Below are 23,032 nucleotides of genomic sequence, written 5' to 3'. Positions count from 1 at the left end.
ATAAATGGGTTCCCTTGCCTGGAATCACCACACCGGTTCACTCTCCAGTCCTGGTAAATCCACTTCCTGAAGGAGGCCACATTGGGAAGGGCCCAGTACGGGGCTTCCTGCCCAGGAGGCCTGATGGAAAACGGAGCACAGATGCTGTCAAGGTAGGAGTGGAACGGAGGCCACAGAAGAAAAGGATGTGTACCAGTGGCAGCTCCGGAAGACGAAGCAAGTCACTGCAGCCTGATCCTCAAAGAGAGCAGGCACCTTCACCTGGGAAGGCTCCCCTTAAGGAACATGGTGCTGTACCGATGAGAACTAGGGTCTGCTGCCAACTCTACCACTGACTGGAATCATGTCTGACCTTGGATCAGAGAAGGCTGGGGTCCGTGCAACTGTGAAATTCCACCAAGTGATGGGCCCTCAAGGTTCCTAAGTCGTCTCCTTGTTGGTCTAGCTGTCCTACTCAACTTACCCAGGAGAGAACGGAGCCCCAGTATCCCAAGGCACTTATTGAACAAAGGAGCTTCAAAAAGCTCCTAGAAAAATTCCATTATCTTTTCATTTCATTTTTCCACAAACTTTCTGAAGCCTCTACGTACGAAATCGATTAACTTCTCTACTGTGCATCTAGAAGGGCTTGGACCATGTACCATCCACCCTTGCTTAGACAAGGTCAAGAGAGAATTAAGACCAACCAGAAATGATCAGAGTGACTAATGTCCTCAGTCCTCCATAGGATGGCATGGTCCTCACTCACTGCACTTTCAGGGAAGCTGAAGCTATCCTTCAAGGACCATCAGACTTGAGTTCACTCTCTGCCACAAGACAGCAATCACCCTAACCACTTGGGAACAAAGATTTCTCACTGTGTTCATCAGTGGCGCTCCCCTATCGCCAGGCCCTGGATGTCTTAATAGGTTTATTTATATGCTTGGATGTGTTACAAACTGTCCTGTGAGATAAATTCAGCATTCCTACTCAGTTTCACAGAAGAGAAAACTAAAGAACATAGATGATGTTTTATCCCACCCAAGATCACAGGGAGCAAAACCCTCTGTGCTTCACTTCAACTACATGCAGAAAGAGAAAAGACTGCAGTGTGTAAGGAAAAAATGCTTTCCATCCAAAGTGTACTAATACTTGTCTCAGATTCTTGGGACCATCATGATTCAGAAAGGCAGGAAGATAACCCATTTAAAAGGTACCTTCTGTCCTATAAATATGCTCATATTCATTAGTATAGGTTTTTTTTTAATATATTAGGTAGAGGAGGATAGAGAAGATGCAGTAAAAAACATAAAATAAGAAAGAAGAAATTAGAGTATTTACTATGCGTTAATAGCAGTGGTTTTCAGATTGCCACAGAATGGTTCATCTGTTCAAGGTGTAAAACAGAAGAAAGCTGACTTACTTCCTCCCACTGCCTCCTCCCCACCTCTTCCACAAGGAACAACACTTCTGTTAGGAAAGGTAAGTTCCTCTATAAAAGTGTAAGGCAGCAAATAGAACATTTACAAACTATTCCTGAAAAACAAATGCTAATTTCAAAACTATATAATATACGAGGGGGCTTCAAAAGGTTTGTGGAAAAATTCCATTATGTTTTTGTTTTATTTTTTCCACCAACTTTTTTAATCATATCTAGAGATTCCGTTAATTAATGTACTGCCATCAAGTAAGTCAATTCAGACTCACAGAGACCCTACAGGACAGAGCAGAAATACTCCACAGGATTTCTGAGACTAGAAATCTTTCCAGAAGCAAAATGCCTCATCTTTTTTCTGGAGGAGCAGCTGGTGGGTTCTAATGACCAACCTTTTGATTTGGTAGTTTAGCCCACTGCCACATCAGGGGTCCTTCACTTAGTTGTTGTTGTTGTTAAGTGCTGTAGAGTTGGTTCTGACCCTAGCGATCTTGAATAGGGTTTCCAAGGAGCAGCTGGTAACCTTGCAGTTCAAACTGATTTTGCAGCCCAGTGCACTAACCCACAGTGTCACACTAGGACTCCATTTAATTAACAACATGGAAATTTAACATGTCAATTGTAGAAAAATACAAACTGTGAAAATACAAGTAAGTTGTTAAGTGCTGTTGAGTTGATTCTGACTCATAGCAACCTGTACAAGGTTTACAAGGAGTGGCTGGTGAGTTTGAACTTCCAAACTGGTGGTTCAAACTGACCTCGCAGTCCAGGGCTTTCTCCCACAGCATCACCCCAAGACTCCATATAAATAAGGTGTCTCCTTAGATTGATGAGATTTGAAAGGTTTTAAGGAATTCTCTTGGACACAAAAAAACCTTTAAGAGATTTTACATTGTAATTATTTATTCAAATATCTTCAGTGTGTACTCTACACTGAGTTCAATATCTTTAGCTCAGTTTTGAAGGAAACAGACATACAATTTCTGTATAGTAAGTAATAAAATATAGCAGCCGAATGATTAATCCAAAGAACACATCAAGGCACATCTCTCTATGTCCTGGCCTTTCCCCTGCATGGGCAAGTGCTACGAAGCTCTTTAGGTGTCACTGATAGTACCTGGAGGCATCCCACCCAACCAGCTCTCTCATTTCATGGGGTTGGCACACACACTGTAACCACCTTGCTCCCATGGGCCAGGAAGCCCACGGCACCATCTTGCGGGGCACAATGGAGCACAAGTCTACCCTGACACACATGGGGTTGACATGACTTGACAGCAACTAAGCTTCTTTTTGTTTTATTTGTTATCCTATGATCTAGAGATTCCATTCCTAAGTATTTACTTTTCAAGCGAAATAAAGACATACACAGACTTGTATACCAATACTCATGGTTGCTTAATTTGTGAATAGCCAAAAACTGTTGAGAAATTCCAATTTTTACATTAAGAAACAAACTGTTATATTCAGTTTACTACTCAGTAATAAAAAGGGATGCATTTCTGATACGCAGCAAAAAAATGTTGTTTTGAAGACTAAGGTGTGCCCAACCCAAGTCATGACAAAGACACTGAATTCTGAAGGACTGATGCATCTGAATTACAGTGTTAGGCTCAAACACAACAACTGGGAGGATGGCATAGAACTGAGCATTGTCTCACTCTGTTGTACATTGAATTACTTTGAGTTGGAGTCAAAGGTACCTAAAAACAACAACTACAACAATAGTACTGAATGAAACAAGCCAAACAAAAGAGGCCATTCTATGCTTCCACTAATATAAAAGTCTAGAAAATACCAACTTTATTATAACCGAAAACACATGAATGGTTGCTTGGGATGGGGATAGGAAGGATTATAAAGGGGCACAATGAAGATGTTTAGTGGGGAGGTGATGGAGATGTTCATTATCTTGATTGTGGCAATGTTTTTCACTGATGCACATCTATGTCAAAACTTAACAATTACACATGTTAAATACATGTCATTCTATCAATTGCACCTTAATAAAGCTGCTTTTTTAAAATGTTGAACTTGATCCAGAAACTTACTGGAATATATTTTTGAGGGTTTAGTTACATAGAAGAGCTAATTAACCAGCATTGGTGGGTGCCAGGGGAGCATGTGGGGCCAAGGAGCAAAGCATTAGCTGCCCCTGATATATGCATGTGACGGGAGAACGGACCAGAATAAAGTACATCCTAGGAGGCATTCTCCACACAGGGGATAATAGTAAAACTGGCCCAGCCCCGCTTCTTAAAGGCAAATGTACACGTGCATCACCTGGGGCCTTGTTAAACTGTAGGTTCAGACTCCTTGGGCCTGCATTTCTAACAAGCTCCTGGGTGCAGCTGGTCCACACTGGGCAGCAAGGTCCTGGGAAACAGTATTTGTTCTCAATGAGTCTCACCTCAGCAGATTTATATAAGTAACATCAGCACCACAACAGTACACAAGATCTTATTCTCGTATTAATTAAAGAAAAAAATTGTAGGGAAAAGAGACAATCTCAATCTCAAGGGGGCTAATCTGGTTTAGAGACTAGGCAGGTCTGAGACCTGTAGTCACAAAGCATTTAAGACTCATGGCCTTCTGAACCTCCTGCATGTTCTAGTTCGTTTAAATGAATGAAGGACTTCCTAGGTCCTCTCTCTTAGATAAAAGAATAATCAGGTCTAACTAGAGAAAGGTAACAGCTAAGCAAAGAAAAGCTACTTTATTCCCTTAGGAACCTGAAGATAAAGGGATTCTTATAAAAGTTTTAATTACCTCACAAAGTTGGCACCTGCTCCTAGCTATCCACCACCCCACCCCCCTACTCACACACACACGCTTCCACAGAGCCTCGGTAGAGGGAACCTGCAACGGAGGGATCTGCTTCCAGCCCTCCTCCCTCCTGAGGTCTCCCAGTCCTCAGCATACCTCAGCATGATGGTTACAGGCTATCCCCAGTGCCTAGAAAAAGCATCTAGCATCCAGAATATCAATGAATATCTGCCAACCACACGCAAGACCAAAAAAAAGCACAGATGGATAAAGCAATATCCTTCCACTCTCAAATATATATTTAAGAAAAAGAGATCATTTAGAGGATTCTTGGTTTTGTGAATACCATGAGAATAGAGGTATAAGGGAGTGGATAAGAGCTCAGCTCAACTGCCAGGTGTCACCTCTGTGACCTGGACAAATCTGTAACATGACCTTCAATCTCAGATTCCTGTGTAAAACTCAAGGATAAAGAACGCACCCATCTCAGGTATAGTTGTGGGGATTTAATGAGCTCATATACAAGGGAGATTCTTTTCCCATTCTATTTTTCCACAAACTTCTTGTTGTTGTTGTTAAGTGCCATCAAGTCAGTTCCGACCCATAGCGACCCTGTACAGGGTTTCCGAGGGTGTAAATCTTTACGGGAGCAGAAAGCCTCATCTTTCTCCCGCAGAGCGGCTAGTAGTTTCGAACTGCTGACCTTAAGGTTCGCAGCCCAAATCGTAACCACAAACTTTTTGAAGTCCCCTTAATATAAAGTATATAAAGTACTGAGTCATGTACGGAGCACAGTGTTTAATAAATGTATATTATTATGTGATTATTCAACAAATCTAATCCCAAACTGTAGCAGAGGTGATACTGTGGGGCTTTAATTGTTACAGTAGGTGCTCACCAGTAAACAAGGGAAGGACTCTCCTACAGTGAGTGCCATAAGGTTAAGCCGCTCACTTGTAGCACTTCGAGCTCAGTTTGCCCTAAAGGCTGGGATGGAGGAGAGGAACAGTACAATTCAGCTATAGGTAGCATCTGTCTGCTGCCTGGCAGAAAGCAGAGGATTACTGTATTTAGGAATGAAGACTCACCAGAAACTTGGTGGAGAAATGAAGAGGTAGAATTAGCTGAACATATTTTACTCCAAACGCAGTAGATGATGAAATTGATTTGATGGGTCATGACCGGCATAAGGAGAAAGAAAGAGAACATGACTCAGCTTGTAAGAGAAATGAAATCCTGATACATGTTCAAGGCTGACCCTTGAACACACAACACTGAGTGAAATATGCCAATTATAAAAGGACAAATATTGGATGGTTCCACTTAAATGAAGTATCTAGAATAATCAAATTTGTTGGGACCAACACTCATCAGTAGTTACTAGAGACTGGTGGGAGGGAGGAAGGACTCACTGCTTAGGGGACTAAGTTTCTGTTACAGGAAACAGAAAAGTGGGAAACGGACAGTGGTGATGACTGCACAAACGAATTATTTAGTAATTAATGTTCCTGAGTCGTACATGTAAATACTGCAATGGTAAATGTGTTGATATATAATATATATTTACCAGAACAAAAAGAAAAAGAAAAAAGAGAGGGATGTAAGAAAAAAAAATGACAGAAAACAAGAAAAAATTAGAATAGAAAAAAATCACAGTATTTTATACACAAGAAGCTAATTCAGGAAAGTTTTATTTCATTTCTATGGGTGGGTGTGTCTATATAGGAGGGGCCTCCAAAAGATGGTGAGAAAATTACATTATTTTTCATTCCATTTTCCACAAACTTTTCGAAGCCCCCTTGTTCATATGTGTGCTGTACTGGTATATACGGTAGGCTTCCAACAACAAGACACAGCTCAAAAGCAATGCCTTAATAAATTAAAATGTATTAAAAGTGCTCAGCTGTTAGCCAAAAGGTCAACAGTTCAAATTCACCATCCACTCTGCAGGAGAAAAATGTAGTAGTCTGCTTCTATAAATGTTGTTGTTGTTGTCCTTAAGTGCTGTTGAGTTGGTTCTGACTCATAGCAACCCCGGTATAGGATTTCCAAGGAGTGGCTGGTGAGTTTGAACCGCACCTTGCAGTTCAAACCAACCCAGTGGTCCACTGCATCATCCTATAGAGCCACACTAGGACTCCTCCACTTATCCACACTGGTGGCAGTATAGGATAAGCACTAAACTGCTAACTGAAAAATCTACAGTTCAAGAACATCAGCTACTCCTCGGGAAAAACTATGAGGCTTTCTGCTCCCATAAAGAAACCCTACACAGGGACATTAAGAGTCAGAATTGACTTGATGGCAGTGAGTGTGGTTTTGTAGGTTTGGGAAAGAAATCTTGTGGGGCAGTCCTACTCTATCCTGTTCTAGGTTTGCCATGGGACAACATGGATTCGAAAGCATACAAAAAGTTTTCAGACTTTAAATTTTATTTTTATCAATTTATTCATTATTTAATTCTACTACATCAAAGTAATTCTAGAGGTCTCAAGGACTATGAGATTTCTTTGAAAACCTTGAGTTTTATTCAAAACACACAAAAACCAACACCACGTTAGGCGTGATTTTAGATAAGGGTCTCTGCTTTATTTCAAGTGATCCCCTAATACATTTAAAGTCGAATTCCAGGCATAAAGAGGCCATCAGAAACTCACATACCATGCAACAAGTATACAAGTTCTAGAGGAAGATTTTCCCTGATTAACACCCAGCACAGAAAATCAGTACAGGGAGACGTTTTTGGTGAACTAACTAATGGAACTCCAACTGCACATACAAGACTTTTGATTCCCCACATTCTAGCAGGTGACAGGCAAGTTATCAAAACTGGAAATCCCTTCTATAATTCTCAAAATTCTTCCTCATTAATAAAAATATTTTCATTTCTACCAAGGATGCTAGAAACACTGTCATCGGTAGAAACATTTCTGGCGAAATCGCTTGAATATGAATGTTAGCATTCCAGCAGAGGGCAATATGCCTCATTCCCAGAGACCTTGGTATACAATTTAACACAAACCCCAACACAAGCATCAAAGAAAAGGTTCTTAGATAGCCCTACACACTGGTGTTCTGTTAATTCAGCGCTCCAATTAATTCCACAAATGCTGCCAAGGCGATGCTGGGCTGGCTTACATTTGCTGCTGCTGATAAAATCTCTGCTCAGCTGTCTGGGAGTATCAGGAAATCTTTAAATCTGTGCTACTTGGCACAAGGTACGCTGGCTGACACCATTCCCAATTCTCCAAGGTTCATCTTCCAACCATATGGGGCCTCTGCTGTGGAGCTCAGGCTCTGCCACGCCAGCATCTATGCAGATTCGGATCATTCTATCATTAGAATCCTTAGACACGAGAGAGAACACTCAAATCTCTTGGCTGGAAAATGTGACTGAACAAAGAGGGCCTGATGCTTGATTACAAGCAAAGTAACCAAGACCTAGACTCTCTAGGGAAGATTCCAGGTGTTCAAGCCCAGGGACAATCCCAGGGATAGAGTCAGCATGGAGATGCTCCAAGCATCAAATATCTTCACTAGGACCCCAGGTCCAAGAGCAGCTAGTAAAATTCAGTTCAGTGGATGATGAGTGGCTGCATGATGCTCAGAGAGTCAGCAAGCAGGAACAGCAAAGCAGCATGACTTCAGGAAGGTAGGGAGTTGAGGATTAATGTGGTTATCAAGGACAGACCATATGAAGCAGCTCCTCAAGGGCTGGCATCAGCTTCCTGGGACCATTTGCCACAGGGATGACGGTAACTTTTTATTTTCAATAGAAGTGTCTCCATCCCACCCATCATCTTCATTAAAGGACCAGGTCTGGTGACCATAATGTATGGAAGAGCTTTCCAGCACAAAGTCTCAGTACATTCATCGTATGGAGTGTCCAACAGCTGGCAGGCACTGGGCACATGGAAGCCAGTCAGACACAGTCTGTTCTCAAGGCTTTTACAACACTTTGGGTCATGAACAATGAGCTAGGGTGCCTAAGTAATTAGAATCTGAAGAGAGAAGAGGAAGACCAGAAGAAATGGCAACACAGCAGAGCAGTCAGTTCTCAAAGATTCCTTCTGGCATTTCCCCCATTAGTTCTAAGAGTCACCATCATGGTGCTGAGGTGCACAGACCTGGTAGTACCAACCTTTCTGAGCCAAGCCAAGGTGCAATGGCCACAGTATCTATCTGCTACAGTTGTTGTGAAAACGATGACGAATGCAGCACAGTACTTGACACTTAAGGAAGTATTCAGACATCCACACTGAATGAATGAATAACATGGCATTCAGTTCTACTGAAAAACGAACAGCACAATCACTCAGATGCAAACAAACAAAAAATCTAGAACAAGGCTAACTTCTGCCTGGCATACAGCTCTTGAATATTGCCCTGTGATAGTCTGTGAACAAAAAGATGATCACCAATAAAAATGTTGGCTACTCACCTCCCACATCTGCTGCATTTGGCTATGAAGCCCTCTCCAGTGGAGATGCCAAATAGGTCTTTATACAGTCCTTTGTTTGTTTTTTTGAGGGAGGTTTTATTTTTCTTTTAAGCATTGTACTAAATGTCACTCATAAAACAAGCTGTCAGCATCGATACGTTTGAATGTAGAGAAAAGAGTGGCCCTTTGAGCTTTCAGCATCAGAACGACCAGTCAAATCCTGCCTCTCCTTTGCATCCTTCCCCCTCCCTCAGGGTGGGAGGGGAAGCTGGAAGGTGGTATGTGTTCTGAGTTGGACAGTCCTGAGAATCAGGGGCATTCAGGACTGGGGTGTCCTCAAGGGCTTCAGACTCCCATTCCGCTTTTGCTCTCACCAATGTGGAGGGAGGCAGAGAGGGAGGCCGTGGAATACTGGCCCCAGGAGTGAGAGTTAGAGATGAAGGTAAGAGCATTAAACAAGTATTTTTGAAGGCTAATGTGTCCCGGGTCTTGTGCTAGGCTCTACACATGGGCTTGGCAGTACTGTCACACATTATAATGGAGGAACCTGAGATTCCAATAGGGCACATTACTGGCCTGAAGTCCCAAGGTAAATTACGCCCTCATCTGACTCCAGAGTCTCTGCTCATTCTGTTATTTACTGTACTGTACTTACAGTTAGAATCCGAAAAGGTGTGCCTCACTGCCCTAGATGGGAAGAGGGGGCCACAGTCTGCCTAATCACTCCTGAAGTTCACACAAGGCACAAGTCTGCTCTGATGGCATCCCGGCACTTAATTTTAAGTTATATGCTTCATTTTGCTCATCTGTCTGACAGAAGTATTTATTCTTCCATTGTTGGTTTGTTATATGGATTCAGTAAACGAGCATATTAGGAATAGAACTATTTATTCAGCAGGTCCTCAGGAACTACTAACGCACCTCCTGATGTTCTGATTACCACTCGTTCCACTTTTCTCATTACTTCTGGTTTCAGTTTCCCACCTCCTCTCATCTCACCTGGTGATAAAAGTGCCGATGAAAGCACCATATGCCTCCTCTCCTGACCCCTATCCCCACATGTAGATGAAGGATAAAAGAAAAAAAATAGAGGGAGGGCAATGAAAGACTATTTGCTCTTTATGTAAAATTAGCACCATCTGAAACAGAGTCCTGGTGTGGAGCTGGAGAATAAGCACCAGACTGCTAAACACAAGGTCGGTAATTCAATCCCACCAGTCACTCCTCAGAAACTCTATACAGGGTCACTGTGAGAACCAACTCGACAGCACTTAACATCAACAACCATTTTGTAAAATCAACATATACTATAATTTCATAAAATTAATGAATTGAAGGGGTTCTACAACTTGCCCAGTGAAATAGGCCTCATGCAAAGCCTTTCCAGAGTATAGGACCTTAGGTGGAATCCTGAGTCCCATCCACAACCTTGTGAGGTGAGACATTCCCACTAGAAAGGGCAAGCAGACTGGGACAGCTACAGTGACAGATAATGCATCTTCATGACGAACCTGACCTATACTCAGAGCGGTACTTACTCTAAATACCAACAGAGAGTCTTCAAATCAAGTTTCAATGCTATCCACTCTGTACACAGGGTAGATAGGGATGGGCAACTTAGACATTGGCTATTTAAATGAGGGGGCAATAAAGGCACGAAGTGACTGGCTTACAAGGTTTCAAGAGGGAGCTTAGTTTAAGAGTGTTGGGGGAGAAAAGAGTCCCCACTGAATAGCTATTATCTTGTCTAGATGGGTCTGGTGAAAGACGATGGGGATAAGATTCGTAAGATTCAGTAGTAAATAACTGTTATCATGACTAATCGCGACTGTCACACTTGTAAAGGTAGGAGTTTTTTAACAAAAAAAAGGGGAGTGGTTAATCTTACAGTCCAGAAACAGAGGACCCTAGGACCATCAAGAGAGGCACGCACAAGCAGAATGTGGGACCTCATCCAGAAAAGCAGCAGCGCCAGAGATGGAGGCAGAGATGGGGGCATGGTGAGGGGGGCGCGGCTGAGGACTCTAAGATTCATCAACTAAGAAGAGAAGAACTGAGAACTGGTGGCCAGAAGCAGACTTGCAGAATGTGCCCTTTGGAGCTGTAAATTGTTATATATGCCTGAGTGGGTTTTTTTTGTTTGTGTGTTTTTTAAAAAGCTAAAGTGGATAGAGAGAAATACTTTTAATTCATGGTATATGGAGGGGATTATAATCAATGTAATGAAACAAGTTATATAAATGGTTGAATGTGAAACTGATGATGTGCACTGTAAACTTTCATTCAATCCACAATAAAAACCTTAAATTAAAAAAAATTAATAAAAAATTAATGAATTGTTCTGACATGCCTGGGGTACTGAGATTATTGATTTACTAACACATCAATTTACATAAACTTTTAAAAGGAAAAGCTGCCTTGAAATCACATGATAAACCTTCCAACTATGAGCTCAGGGATTCCAAAAGGTTTATGCTTACATACAATCTTTTTATACAACAGGAGGGAGGGGTACCAACCTTAGTTTATTTCTATACCAGGGGACTGCAAAAAATTTGGGGAGAAATGTATAATTTGTTAAATGTGGGACTGATGACCTATTCTGTAAACCTTCACTCAATCCATAATAAAAAATTTAAAGAAACAAACAAACAAAAAAAAACTCATGGGAAAATGGAACTGAAAGATAATGGAAAATTTCCACAAACTTTTTGAAGCTCCTTCGTACTAAGGTAAATGAATAAAACTAATAAAACACCCAAAACTAAATCTAGGATTTCACATGTGTTTTCCGCTCCAAAATCTAATGTGTTGGAACTACTTTCTGTATCCACTTGACTGAAAAACAAAGCTGGACTATTTTAGAATATGTAAATTGGACAAGTCATATTAGAAATGTTCAAGTGTACTTTCCGGTCCCCTTTTCTCCAAGCATGCCGGACTTTCTGGATGATACCTGAAGCTCTTGCCTGACAGAGAGCTTGAGGCCTGAGCAGATCAAGAACATCCACACCTTCACATCACCTGTGTGAAATCCAGAAAAGCTCTCCACCAGAAGCCCCCATAGAGGTCTAGCCCAATGCCAGAACTATGCTGTCTTGTAGGGTTCAACTACAACATAAATCCAATGAATTTACAGGTGTTCCCATCTTTATTAGCCCATGACCTATTGAATAAAAGGTTGAAGAGTGATATACTATATGTCAAATGAGTCAGCTAGGCTACTTTGGGGTTCTCCACAAAGGTCATACTCCAGCCTACGTATAATCAGAATCTATTCTTGTTGAGAGAGTTTGCTGTTCCTCAGTCCAAACAGCCACAATTCCTTCTATCCTTCTATGAATGCCTCTTTCTAATATGTCTTTGTTACACCTACCATCAAGAGAAGGAGTCTATTTTCCCACCCGACGCTCACTTCAGCCATGTGACTTGCTTTGACCAATGGGACATTAGCAAAAGTGATGTAAGCAGAGGTTTGAAAAGCACTTATGTTTTAGAGCTTGCTCTCTCTTGCTCCTCAGAACTCTTCTGTCATCATGTGAAAAGTCCACTAGCCTCAAGAATGAAAGACTGGTCATTCTCGTCATCCCTGCTGAGGTCCCAGATATGTAAGTGATGTCATCCCAGACCAATCGGCCCAGCATGTCAGGCCAAACAAGAAGAACCACATAGCTGACCTACAACACCGTAAACAAATAAAATGGTAGTTGTCTTACGTTGCTAACCTTTTGGATGCTTTGTTACACAGCAAAAGGATACAGATGCACTCAATTTTATCTTCCATTTCCTTAATTCTTGCTTTATCCGTAAACTTGAAGAGGATCAAATGTAAAGTGAAGTAAAAGGGAAAATGTTCTTAAGTGTTACTTTAGGAAGGTAAAACTCAAAACTTCTCAATACTTTCATAATAATGTCTGTGAACCTAAACTCATAGAAGGGCATGAGCTTTATGTATATGAATGATCCCTGTGTAATTGTTAATAACATACAACAACAACAACAAAAAAAAAACCCTAAATATCAATCATTAGGGGAAATGACAATAAATTACAATTTAAAATAAACTTAAGAAAAAGTAAATGTGGGTTAAAATAGTTGTACAATTCTATGTTGTTGTTAAATACCGTGCAGTTGGCTCTGACTCATAGTGACCCTGCACAGAGTTCCGTGGCTATAAATCTTTACAGGAGCAGAACGCCTCATCTTTCTCCCGCGGAAACACTGGTAGTTTTGAACTGCCGACCTTGCGGTTAGCAGCCCGATTCGTAACCACTATGAAAAATCATTAAACTGTTCAACTTACTGAATTACATACTATATGAATAATATCTCAAAAAATCTGTGAAAAGTAAGTGACTGAATGTATTGGTCAATGTTCCACAATGTGGACTATAAGCCCTCATTATAAAGTTAATGTATTAAATCTGGACAAAAAAATCTGTCTCATCATTTTTGTTATTTAAAGAAAAAGAGAGTTGTTACTTATTTAAGGCTAATCAATTCCCTGCAAACTATACATTCTCATTTTACTTGGATCTGCTTAAACATCCAAGAGAGGAGAATTAAAGCCTCCCACACCCTGCAAATAAAAGGTGAACTTTAAAAACTGGGCTCATTTGTACAGACATGCCAAAGTAGAACTGTTTATCTGGGTCTTCCAAAGAGTCTGTGTGTGTGTATGGCTGCACTGAAAAACTTGATTTAAAACTTGATTTTCTAAGATTTAAAAGCAGAATCTGTTGGACTCTGGAGGGGCTATGCTGAGGAGGCACCAGAGACCAGACACCCTCCTCATTTCTCAAAGCTGCTCCTCTCTCCTCAGTTTGAGTGGTTTCATGTACATGTGTTGTCTCCAAGTGGACTGCAGACTGCTGGAGTGGACCTCCATGTCTGACATTGCCCTTTCCTATCTCTCTCAACAGCTCACTCAGGTCAAGATAACCAGCAGGCAGTTAAGAAATAAAGCAATCAGAATGAAATGGCCAGAAACCAGTGTTGACCTTAAGAATGATCTTTAGTTTCCTTCTACAATTCCACTCTGGGCTATGAAAAAACTTATTTCAGTCGGATTTTTCTTACACCAAAGAAAAAAAGGGGGTATTTATTACATTTATAATCTTAATGAAAAAGTTCACTACAGAATCTCTTTAAGGATCAAGCTCCTCTGATAGACTTGATTTAGAAAAGACCTACTAACCCCACATTCCAGGAATCAGTCTACTAGGTAAAGTGATACACATATGTTAACTGTCAAGTTCTTGCTCTTCTTGTGGAGCAAAATGAAGAGCTCAGAAGCAACTGCACTATGAAGACCCCTCTACTCCATAAGGAATTCAAACAAAGACATGAATCCCAGCTAAAGACACCTTCTCAAAACTTAAGCCAGAAAGAGAACAGCTTAAATGTAAGCCTTCTCACACCCAAGATTTCGCAGTTGTCCAGATGCCCAAGAGCAGAGACAGATTGAGTGTCTAATTTGAAGGAGGTAAACTCCAAGTAAAGAGCAAAGACACTGGGCCCTCACCTCTGGTATCAACCGCCTCCTCTTCACGCTGGGGACAGGGTCTGCCTGGCCATCGCTGCCTGATTGCTTCCGTTTGCTGGAGTCCTGGAGGGCACTGAACACACTGTCCAGAGGGTGCTTCTCAGACCTGGAGTTCACTGAGCAGTCCAAGGCAGCATCTTCCGTCTCTGTTTCCACTTTGACTGCGTTATTCTTTAAAACTGTGGCAGAGAAGACAGACAGTCACCAGCGCTCAGAGGCTGGCAGTGTCCTAAGCAACAGGTTTCTGTGCGCTGCCCTTTGACATGATCATTCAGATAATAATGTCTAGCCACAAGAAAATTGCTATTTCCAAAAAGGCAATTCCTATCTTATCACACAAGTGCTAAAATAATAAAATCATGTTCCAAGAATATTTTGTTCAAAATTTTCCTTACTATCTTTTGGTGGAATAGTGGTGTGGGTAGAGTTGGAGGGAAAAAAAAGAAATATTATCTTTTAAAAGATGATTTTAAAAGGCAACTCTAGAAAGATGCTTAAGATGCATATTACAGGTATGTGGGTGGAGGGGGATGTGAAGTTTTCCTGAGACACCTTTTTATATTCATGAACCATGTAAACGTATAACTCAATTAAAAATACTATAGTAAAAACATTTCTTTTAAAAACAACAGGGCTGCTTAAGAACGACTGGGGTTTGCACTAGTCCAGCAGGTACTCCCAATAACGCTTTAAGAACAAAACAAAATGAACAATTCACAACTGAAAATGGACCTAACTGATCAGATAAAATCCAAATAGGAGCTTGATCACAAAGAAACATGAGAATAGCGAATAAATTAAAAAGAAAAATTGCTACAAATTTAAATCCAATATTTAATTCTTTTCACCTTGACCAGAGTTAAATATATCCCTTTATTTCCTAAAACTGAAAATAAAAACTGACAGATTAGTAAAAGAGATTGGTAAAATACAATCAGCAACACTTCTGCCTGCATTTGGCATTCATAGATTTCTGGAAATGTAGAGAAATGTTCAGTCCAAATTCCAAATCACTGGACTAGTACAGATTTATAGTTAGATCCCTTAAAATGAAGAAACAAAAAACAAGAAAAAAAAAAAAATCAGGGTTGTTTCTTTACCTTCTTCTACATCTTCACTGAATTCAGTTGAGTTCATCTTCTATTTCACTAAAAGAAGAGACAAAGACAAAAGTCATGATATAGTGTTTCATTTATGTAATGTTCTCTATCAACAGAGACACTCACAGTGCTAAGGGGGCATCGTATGGGAAAAAGCAAGTCTTACAAAAGACCGCAGTTAGAATATTGAGCTTCTGTTAAGGGTGAGGGGAAAATTGGGAAAAGGATAATGGTGACAGTTGAAAAGCAAGATAAACGTAATTAGTCACTGAATTACACATGTGAAATAAGTTGAAATGGCAAATGTTATCTATGTATTTACCCCATCAAAAAATATACTGATGTTGTCAAATGCCGTCGAGTCGGTTTCACCTCATATCCACCCTGTATAGGGTTTCCAAAGAGTGACTGGTGGATTTGAATCACCAAACTTGCGGTCAGCAGCAGTCCAGTGCTTATCTTACATTGACATACCAGGTCCCAGTTTGGATGATCTCCTTTTAGTCTCAGCTTTATATAAATTCCAGCCACAAAATGAAAAGGCTGAATAAGGATAGAGATTATGGATATCCAGTTCCCTAAATTGAGGTCTCAGGGTCCACATGGTCCAAAGGCACCTGTACAGTACAGTAACCTACAGAGCAGCTGAAATGTGTCTAATCTCAATGGAGATGCACTGTGAGTATAAAATACATACTGAATTTCAACTGTTAGGCATAACCATGCTGCTGTTGCTAAGTGCCATCTAGCGGATTCCACCTCACAATGACCCTGTAATAGGGTTTCCGAGGAGTGGCGGGTAGGTCTGAACCATAGACGTTGAAGCTAGCAGTCCAGTGCTTATCCTAGAGCACCATACCAAGACCCCAAGTATAAACACAGAGAATGTAAAAGATCTCATTCATCCCTTGTATATTGATTACATATTGAAATGATGTTTGGATATAATGGACTGAATAAAACACACTATTAAAAAATTAATTTTACCTGGTTCTTTCTTTTTTTTTTTTATGTGTTGACTAGAACATTTTAAATCATGCATGTAGCCTGCAATATATTTCTACTGGAGAGCACTAGTCTAACCCTTGCTTCATTTGCAGCTCCTGAAACAATGAGAAAAAGACCTGCATGTTTTAAAGCGTTGGGCTTTTGGGGCTCACACAATGAGGTCCACCTAACCAGCTGCTGTCAGGTCGATTCCAAATCATAGCAACCTCATGTGTGTCAGGGTATAACTGTGCCCCGGAGGGTTTTCAATGGCTGACTTTTCATACGTGTATCACTAGACATTTCTTCTGGGGTGCCCCTGGGAGCACTCAAACCAGCAGTCTTCTGGTTAGTAGTGAGTGCATTAACTATCTGCACCACCCAGGGGCTCCACACACTTATTTTTACTGGTGAGGAAAAAGAAAAGGGGTGGGGGGTGCTCTTTTATGGGACTAGGTGACTCCCATCCCCCACCCAGTAGGAATGGAACTGACACCAGGATGACATGTATCATTAACTCTGAGATTCCCCAACTCACATAAAAGTGTCTGCATATATAATCTAAGATATAAATGAGATAGCAACACTTATACAGGCTTTACTGCTGACCCTGGGGCTTTGGGGTTCCCATAACTAGTGAAGCTGATTGCCAAACTCAGTTCCCATTTTGTTAAGGATCAGAGATTAGCACTAAGGGGGTATCTCTTAGAAAATTCCTGTAATGCAAAGAGAAGTCATCTCTAATGTTCAGTATACGATTTACCATGTCCCACGGAATGGCATGTTTTCAACTGATGATCTATGCACACAATAGATTCAAAATTCCATAATAAGAGCAACACTTAAAAGTGCTTACAAGGGAAGCGGTATTCCCAGTACCGCAACAACCCTAAGACAGGCATGATTCTTTTAGGACCTCTCTTACTAATTTTCAGGTAACTGGAGAGAATTTAAGATTTGAAAACTAAAATTAACTGAAAAGAATTCCTACTCACCAGACCATCTCCTATCTGAAAAGCATAGCATTCAAAATAACACTGGAAAAATAAGCCAAATGTAAAGGTCCAAGGACTGACTATTTTACCACAGATGAATTTCAAAACTCCATTCTGTCTTTTGAGGGAGGGGATAACCTTGCATTTGATAAGCATCACCTGACTTGGGTATCTGGGTGGAGGTGCAGGCAAGCAGGTGCCGGACAGAAATGCAGGCCTCGGAAGGAAACACACTGTGTCTTTATCCCAACTGTCCTTGGAAAGCCTGCCGTAGTGTCACATATCCACATTGCCTCAAACCAAGGGCAAAGTTGAGAGGCAGCAAACAGACGGGAGGGATGTGTGGAGGCTACTGGAGATAAGCTACATTCTGGAAAAAAAGGTAGGAAGGCGAGAAGGCGGGGGGGGGGGGGGTTGCTTTTGGTGAGAAAAGGATCACAGTGAAATAAAAAATGTAAAGACTTAGGCTTAAAGCATTCAAAATCTAAAAAACCAAACCGGCTATCACCAAGTAGATCCCAACACCCAGTGAGCCAGCAGGACAGCACAGAACTGACCCAGAGCATCCCCACGACTCATCTTTACAGAAGCAGACCATCACATCTTTCTCCCGTAGATTCACTGGGGGGGTCAAACTGCCGCCCTTTCTTACTCACTGTGCTACCAGGGTTCTGTAGCACTAAGGATGAGGGAATACTAGGAGAAAAGAAAACTGGAATGGATGACCCTCAAGTTCTAATATTACAGTCTCCCAACCATATTTCCTTGGTGGACGGACGCATCATATGAAGAGGAGTGTGAGGTGTGGGGCTGACAGCAGGGCCCGGAGTAAAGGCTGCTGGGGTGTAATCTCTGTCAGGAATGTAAGTAGTGAGCAGGAAGGGTATTTTCTGCAAAACTACCATGTGACTCGACAGCAGGCAATTTAGGCTGAATTCTGAGCCCCCAGCGATTCACATGTCAGCAGGCGATGAGGAGAGAGCATACCACCTGCTGCACCTGTGGGGGAGAGGAAAGCCAGAGCCGGAGCCAGGAAGTCTCCTAGAGGGAAGGAGAGGAAAGGGCTGACAGATTCCTGGGCTTTCGAGATGCCTGGATTGTGTTTCCATGTTCATTTATGACAAGTGGGAAATTACCACAGTCAAAACCCAGATCACCGAGTCCCTGGGTGATGCTAATGACTGATATGCTTGGTTACTAACCAAAACACTGGCAGTTTGAGTCCACCAGAGATGCCTCTAAGACCTGGTAGATGGTAGATGTACTTCCAGAAAATCAGCTACTGAAAATCATGCGGAGCACAGTTCTACTCTGACACACAATGACTCAACAGCAACCGGTAACCTAGATCACAGTACGGTGGACCTCTTTCCTCCTGGTGGCAAATAAACCACTCTCACTGGGAAGCTTGAGAAGTTCCCATTTGGAAGACCTAGAAAGTCACAGCTGTCTCTGGTGGTTGTGGTGGATGTGAGGAGAGAGTCCTTAGTAACATCTGCAGTCCAGGAACAGACACTAACTGAGCTAGGCACTTCACATGCAGCTCCATGTAACCCTGAAGTATTTCACTCCCAAGTTTACCAGTAAAGAGATAAAGGGCATGTAACTTGCCCAGCGTTCCCAAGCTATTAAGTGGCAACAAGGATTCAAACCAAGTCTGTCTAAACTTCCCATCAGCGAGGAGAGGAAAGCAGAATTCTGTGAAGTTCATTTGGGTAAGCACAAGGGTCCTGTTTACAGACTTGGCTCTTTCCTTCAGATATAAGCTGAGGGACCCAATTCTTCTTTGACACCATGTAGCTACCTGGAAAACCAGTCTGCTCCATGCTTATAAACAGACCCTGCCCACAGTACTGAGACAGTTCTAAAAGAGGGGCATGTGGGCCAACTTTCCTATAACCCAGGGCAGACCTGACCACAGAACATCAAGGAGACCTCAGCTGGGAAGAAGGGGTAGGTAACACATTGCTCCCTCGATTTCCTGGTCACCTGCCTGGATGAGATCAATAACTCCACACCATGTTTTCTCATGGGTGGACACAGCTCCAGATGCCAAGCATGCCACAGAAATTCTTTTCACTCACACACTATAATTCCTACAGAGCCTATGGATATGTGAGTTACACACATAGGTATGTAAAGCTCCCACCACCCTCCTTTTCCAAAGACTGCTAGGATTACACTCCCTTTTGCCTGGACTTCATATAATTTCTCATTTTAGCATTCTCTCCTTTTCAAAACCGTATCATTTATCCTACCACAAACCCTGAATTTTGGACAGTATAACTATTCATCCACGTTGTCCGCGAAAATCAGCTTTCTCCTCATAGGGTAGCTGTTTCAGGTCCTTCAGAAACTCCTTACCAAGCCAGGGGAAGGTTTAAACAAATTAAGACTTGTATAAACAAGACCGGGATATTAGCTTGCTGCTGTCTCTAGTTAAAATGCCACCGATTCTAAGACATTGACTATCTATCTGAAGTTGACTTTCAAACAGAACCAATCTCCAATGGCTAATTTAATAAGCAAAAAAGATCACTTTGGTTTTTTTGGCTGTTTTTAACCAACTAGTTCAGGGAGACTCAGGCAAAATGACTCATTTGTACAAGGTTTTAAATGCTGCAGAATATATATACATATTTTTTAATTAAAATGTCTCCTAGTCTCTATCCTGCTTAGAGAAAGATGGACAATGTTCAATATTCCATGCAGGGCAACAAAGAGGGAAATCCCAAATGTTCAGAAATAATGAAGATGCTTTAGTTACTCAAATACCAAATTACAAAGGATAAACTGCTTAACCTGACTATGTAAATGGAAAAACTTGCAGGATTTGGGGCTGGCTACCCCTGTGCCTCATGATGAAATAAGGATGAATCTGAGTCCAGAATATCAGTGCACTTGGCTGGGACAGAGAGGGAGGCTGAAGAGGAAGAAAGTCTATGAAGAAAGACTAGGAGGAGGTGAGGAGTAAGGCTCACCTAATGGGGCTCAGGAAGAACCACAAAGATATGGAAAAGTTGGAGAGACTTCTAAGTTACAGGTCAACTCACCCTTGTTGAGTTGAAATGAACAGGAAGGGAAGGTGCTTAAGTTATTTTGTTTTACTCAAAAATGGCAAACCTTCAAAAAGTTTGTGGAAAAAATGGAATTGAAAGATGATGGACAAGTCCCTCAGACATGGAGCAAGATTCAAAAGAAGGATAGCTAGTCAAAAAATCCATGGACCTCCAGTTAGTCAGAACATTCTTAGAAGCAACCACATTGTTTTCTTGTATGTCCTTCCAGAGATATTCTATGTCAAAGACTCTCAACGTGCAGTCCTCATAAGTATTGTGTAGGACTTCCAGAAAGATGACGGAGTAGGAAGACGTACCACCTGAACCCTTTATAACAAAGATATGAGAGATCAAATAAAACAGACACTGATGATAATTCTGGCACCCTGAAATTCAGAAAAAGGTTAGAGAGGTGGATGGAATGCTTGCTGGGAGGAGAGGCCAACGCAGGGCTGTGCAAGAGACAGACCAAATGGTGAATGGCTGGTAGACGTGGCTCCACCATCTTGTGAGCAGCTTTGGTAGAGGAGGAGGCCTGGCAGAACAGATTCATGTGGGCAACGGGAAAGGGGTGATTTCTTCTTTTCCTCCCACTCTCCCCTGGTGACCATACATGTGGCCAATTCCTACCCTTATCCACCCACAGCACAGACTCTGCTCTCTGGATTTGAAGCCACACAGCTGGAGGCCACGCTAGTGTGAGGTGGGGGCTAGCTGTGCTGCTTTCGTGTGCCGCTTTGGTGCCTGGATTCAGGTGGAATTGGCTCCAAACCTACAAAACCCACAGAACCACTAGACTAGCATTTAACCAGTCACCCTGTGCCCAGCTTCCTTGTGGTCCTAACAGACACTGAAACCAGTTCTATCAAGGGCCCCCATGAACTACTTCCAGATTCAGTGCCCTGAGCATAGATAACACCAAGGTCAATAGAACTCCATCTAGGGCCGGGAACTCTGCTGTCATGTTCCTTCCACAATTACTTTGTGCGCTCCTTGAACTGCAGGAGCCCACCAGAGATTTCTCCCCTTTGAGTCTAACAACTGCACTACTTGTTTTTACAAATATGACAACTCCACAATGCCCCTGAGAAAAAAGACAATAGCTCACATGAAGAAACAAGAAAGAATGGCTCAAACAAATTACCAAGATGCAGAGTCAGAAAACACTTCTGAAGATGAAAAGGTAATTGAACTAAATGAAAAAGAATTCAGAAGAATGTTTCTTAGGTAGTTTCAAAGGATCGACAGAAAGATCAGAGAAAGCACAGAGAACATAATAAAACTTTAGAAGAATTCACAAAAGTACTACAAAAATAAACAGACAAAATAAATCAAATTTTGACACAAAACAAATCTTGCAATTAGAAATCCAGAAGATTAATACAAAGATCTCAAAAATGGACAACACATTGAAAGGGCAAAGGAGTGAAGTAATGGGAGCCTCAATCAGTGAACTTGAAGATGAATCTCTCAATACTACTATGATAGAAGAACAATCAGAAAAAAGAATGAAAATATTTAAAGAAAGCCTAAGAGTTATGTGGGACACCTTGAAAAGGAACAGCTTGTATGGGTGATTAGAATAAAGTTGTACGGGTGATTGGAATTCCAGAACAAGAAGAGATAAGCACAGAGAAATTTGTTGAAGAGTTCTTGAAAGAAAATTTTCTGAACATCATAAAAGACAAGAAGATAAGCATACAAAAAGCTGAACGAACCCCAAACAGCATAGGCCTCAATAGAAAATCACTAAGACAGACCATAATCAAACTTTCTAAAAGCAAAGACTAGGAAAGAACCCTGAAAGCAGCTTGGGAAAAATGAAAAGTTACCTAAAAAGGAGAGCCAATAAGACTAAGCAGGGGGAAAAATTAATAAATTACAGGGTAACCTCAAAGAAAAACAATACACATGCACATCAAAATAAGAAAAAGAAAAATCAGAAAGATTTAGTAAACATTAATACAGCAGAAATGAAAATGAAAACCCATAAACAGAATGAACTCAGCATAGAAAATTATATGAAACAAAAAATCCAGCAGCACTGCAAAAGAAAACAAAAATAAAAACACAAAAATGGCAATAATCAATTCATACCTATTGATAACTGCACCAAATGTAAAAGGACTAAATGCATCAGTCGAGAGGCATAGAGAGCAAAATGGATAAGAAAATAGGATCCTTCAGTATGCTGTCTACAAGACACATATCAAAAAGATGGAGGCAGTCTAAATACCCATCAACAGACAATTAAACAAACTTTGGTACATACACAATGGAATAGTATAAAACGCTGGACACTAATGATGAGTCTGTGAAACACCTTATACATGGTTGAACCTGGAAGGCATTATGCTGAATGAAATTAGTCAATCACAAAAGGACAAATATGAGAGACCAAAGTTGTAAAAAGTTAAAAAAAAAAAAAGTTTTCTTTCTAAAAGAAACAATCTATGATGGTTATAGGGGGGAGGGAGGAAGGAAGATTCATTCATGGGCTAGTAGACACATGCTAACATGGGTGGCAGGGAAGGCAATATACAACAAGAGGGAGGTCAGCAGAGGAAAGATGAAGGCATCAGGAGACACAGGGAGGAATGCAATAGTTAAAGTGAATATAAGCTCAACCAGGAGAGGAAAGAAGAGGGGAACAAAAAAAAAAAAAGAGTGAGCTGATACAGTCTGATGAACTTGACCTATACCTATGGAGCAGCAACTCAAAAGA

At 41.2% G+C, this 23,032-nt stretch overlaps 1 protein-coding gene across 1 annotated transcript in view; it reads right to left on the bottom strand.

The window, feature by feature from the left end:
* BEND3 (BEN domain containing 3) overlaps positions 1-23,032 on the bottom strand; it is a 35,161-nt gene that overhangs the window by 2,648 nt on the left and 9,481 nt on the right. Inside the window, exons 2-3 of the mRNA XM_006839956.1 lie at positions 15,267-15,314; positions 14,146-14,345 (exon numbers count right to left, since the gene is read on the bottom strand). Coding sequence (XP_006840019.1) covers positions 14,146-14,345; positions 15,267-15,303 — 237 coding nt within the window. The 5' untranslated portion in view covers positions 15,304-15,314. The remainder of the gene's footprint in view (positions 1-14,145; positions 14,346-15,266; positions 15,315-23,032) is intronic.

Source organism: Chrysochloris asiatica, unplaced genomic scaffold, assembly GCF_000296735.1.
Source record: "Chrysochloris asiatica unplaced genomic scaffold, ChrAsi1.0 scaffold00027, whole genome shotgun sequence".
Taxonomy (NCBI): domain Eukaryota; kingdom Metazoa; phylum Chordata; class Mammalia; order Afrosoricida; family Chrysochloridae; genus Chrysochloris; species Chrysochloris asiatica.
Note: the sequence above shows the minus strand (reverse complement) of the source record. Positions and strands in the feature narration are given on the sequence as shown.